General features: G+C 39.7%; 1 protein-coding gene across 1 annotated transcript; it reads right to left on the reverse strand.

Moving 5' to 3' along the window:
• Window positions 1-462: 462 nt before the first annotated feature.
• LOC104446343 (ethylene-responsive transcription factor 1-like) lies at window positions 463-1,047 on the reverse strand. Its single transcript, XM_010060205.2, has one exon. It carries the CDS (start codon window positions 1,045-1,047, stop codon window positions 463-465), a length of 585 nt encoding a protein of 194 aa, XP_010058507.2.
• Between the last annotated feature and the right edge of the window lie 2,696 nt (window positions 1,048-3,743).

A 3,743-nucleotide genomic window follows, 5' to 3' on the forward strand; every position in this document is an offset into this window, starting at 1 on the left:
TAAAGAATAAAGAAAGAGAAAAACATTAACATACGCATATCTTCTCATATGTATGACTATCTTAGGTGGCGACTCAAAGCAGTCTAAGTGCAAATTTTTTAGTATGATGACATGAAAATTACAGACCAGTGGCAGCACTTGTCAATTTTCTCCCCAAAAAATTTGACTAAACCCCGTCAGAATTTCTTATAATTTGTGTTTTCCCCCTAAAGAAACAAAAATTAATAGGTCAGACAATTGAGTTCTTCGTATGCTTCATTTATAAGAAAATTATACTCTTGACGCATGTTCATAACATAATGACTAGAAATCAGGACACAAAACCTCTCAATTCCTTCCATTTCAAGTTCCACACTATTGGAACGACATGATATACCCATTAAGTTTGTCGGGGCTGCCGGCAAAGTCAGTCAAGTCCTCCTTATTCGCCTTCAGATCCAGCGAGTCGCTCCCAGCCCCAGGTCAGTGGCGCCGCTTCCGAGTGACCCTCACCGGCTCCACCTCATCACGACCGATCAACTGAGGGAAATTTAGCCTGGCCTTGGTCCCACGCAGCGCGAACGCAGCCCGGTCATAAGCCAATGCAGCCTCCTGTGGTGTCTGGTAAGTCCCGAGCCATCTCCTTGCGCCATTCTTCTTTGGGTCCCGAATCTCCGCCGCATACTTCCCCCACGGCCGCCTCCTCACTCCCCGGTAGAGACCCCCTCCAGGTTGGGTATCACATTCACGCATCACCAGAGGCATGGCCTCATTTGCTTCGATGTGTCCATGATCCACGACCGGTTGCTCAATCAACGAACGGGTTGATTTGAATCCCACAGCATCTTGAGGACCGTGATGGACATCCATGCCATCGTCATTTGCTTCGAAGGACATTGTTCTCTCTGGCGATGGAAATGTGTTGGAACTTGAATCTGGGCGACGGAATAGGACACTTTCGGCGATTTTCGCTAGGGTTTCAAAGTTGTCGTCGTTGAGAAGATGCTGGCGAATGCACTCTAAAAGAGCACCATCTGATTCTGATATTGCGGAACTTGCTGTGTACATGTCGATCCTGAATAGTGGACAATAATGCGAGGTTAGGGAACGATTAGGGTTTTGGGGCGTATTATGATGTTGCGTGGCGAGGGCTGACGCTTGAAGGTACATAAAAACGCCTTTTATCTGAAGCTTGTTAAAGTCCTTTCTCAAATTGGTAGTTCATCTTTGTTTATTAGTTAGTACTGTAGGTCCAATTTGGTTGCTTTTTTCTAATCACAGCAGGGTGGAGTACGGAGACCTATGGTTCGGGTCTTTCAGTGAAAGCTTCCCTTCCTTTTGCATATGATGGCGACGGTGATGACAATAATATATATTGACAATACCTCGAGTTTGACATCGTCAATGAAGTCCGATTCGAAGCTTGATCATGTAATTTAAATCAGGAAAGTCTATATCTTACTTTTGATTGATTGAACATATGAAGCTAAAAATCTTTATCTATTGGAGTTGAATTCCTAATTTGAATCAGTTAAAAAGGATTTCCCAATTTGAATACAAATATTATATAATATAAGTGATGGCTGAACACGTTTGTTGTGAGGTGCATTTTGGTTTTTGCATATTAGAGCAAACAATAGAAGTTTAGGGTTTTTTATCTATAAATTTTCTCATTGAGTTCTCTACGAGAGATTTGTGATATAATGTTTATGAGTTCACCTTGGATATAATTTAGGATGAGGAAACACCAGAGCGATTGCGCAAATGTAAACTATATATTATCCGTATTCATAATGTATTTCTTAGTGGCTAGCTCTCTCCATCAGATAGATGCCGACCCTCAGATCCAAGCACATAAATCTCTAGTATTCATTATCATTTCATGCGATTTTTTTGATAATTTCTTCTTCTCCTGTTAAACTTAAAGTACAAGATCTATAAGTTTGTCAGACTGTGATTGGTTCTCAAATGTGGTCCACTTACTTAGGGCAATACTAATGCCTAAAGCAGAAATGATGCTTAGCATTTTTATATGGTCTTTCCTTCTTCTTTTTATCTTCATTTATTAAATAAAAAGGAAAAAAATACTTATCGGAATATCCATAGTCAAAGATTCCATTTGCAAAACCTAGCTTGAAATATTATGTAGCCCTATAGAAATATTGTTTAACGCCCGCCAACACTTGCCATAGATGTTATGTCCCTTCACTTTTTAATTAAATTATTCGACATGGGGACCATCTTCCAATTAAATCTTATTTTATCATGTGATAAATATGCTCCCCAACCCCCCCCACGCCCCCAAAAACAATGCATGCATGTTGTTTAGTGGATGAAGGGTTGTTGTCTCCTTAGTAGACCCATCTAGTGTCTTCGGTTATCTAACCCTTGCACGTGCCCCACTTGTCCGCAAATCACATGACCCGATACCCCTCTCCCCTCACTATAGCCCACCCCAGTTCCCACCAATCAGGTTGTTTGATTCCAAATTCTACTCTATATCATATTCACACTTAGCCGCCACCCTTCGCCCAGTCCACTAAAAAACTGGAGGTCATACTTTTGAATCCAATAAACCACATGTAAGATGCTTTCCCGCCCAAGTTCCCACCAATCAGGTTGTTTGATTCCAGATTCTACTCTGGAATCATATTCACACTTAGCCACCACCATTCGCCTAGTCCACTAAAAAACTGGAGGTCGTACTTTTGAATCCAATAAACCATGTGCAGGATGCTTTGGATTTGGGTCACCTATGCATGTCAAAGGTCTATACTTAATTGGTTCGTGAAATCTATAGGGTATTTTACGAGCCTTCAAATAGCCAAGTCTCCGTACCTAGCCTCTGACACTTTGTCCCTCTAGGAAAGTAAAGGGGTCAATAGCACTTATCTTCTCTTTGATAGCTGCTATCTTTCTAAATAGGATAGAAAGATGGTAGCTTTGATTAAAGTTGAAACGAAAGGAGCCCTCATCCCCACTCTTGCCATTTCATCTCTAGTCACCCAGCTCACCCCTTCATTAATATTTTATTCTATCTTGACCCTTACCACATTTGAGGGATCTGATATAAATATGTCCCGAAGGTTTTGAAATAGGGGTGAAAAAGGGCCTGGATAGGGTTTAACCAAAATCAAAATGAAAAACCAAGATAGTATTGGAGAAGCGAGAGGAGTGATTATGGCCACCAATTTACTAGTTAGGAAGAGGGGTGATCAATTTATCTATAAATTCATATTATTAGACAACAAACACAACTTATGATTTATAGTTCAACATTTACCTTCATATCTAAGGTAAAATGACGAGGATGTGGGTGAAAGAATTTCGATGGTCAATGCATATTAGGAAAAGGAAAATTCACTTTGAGGAATCAAATTTGAATATGACTCTTGCGGTTGTATATTTTAAGGATTCAAGGGCTTGTTATTCTCACTTAAATAAAAGCAAAGGTTTTTTTTTTCACTTGACTTGAGCTGGCCAAGCTTGAATTTTAATGCGATTGAGCGAAGTACCTGATATGCTTAACCTGAGATTTTCTATGTTCCTAGATTTATGAGCAAGTTGATTGGCCAATTGAGTTGAAATTTCCCTCTTTTTTATATATAAGCTATTTGATCATAATCAGAATCAACTGGCGGTTGAGTAGTCAACGAATTAATCTTGATTGATTTATCTTGAATAATTTACACCATCAAAATCAACTCTAGTTTCTATGTTTCTCAAAGGAGTAATTTATAGCAGAGTCATGAATTTAAAGTTCG

Source organism: Eucalyptus grandis, chromosome 5 (assembly GCF_016545825.1).
Source record: "Eucalyptus grandis isolate ANBG69807.140 chromosome 5, ASM1654582v1, whole genome shotgun sequence".
NCBI lineage: Eukaryota > Viridiplantae > Streptophyta > Magnoliopsida > Myrtales > Myrtaceae > Eucalyptus > Eucalyptus grandis.

Coding starts and splice junctions, on each gene's coding strand:
- LOC104446343 (XM_010060205.2), bottom strand. CDS start 1,047: ATGTACACAGCAAGTTCCGCAATATCAGAATCAGATGGTGCTCTTTTA.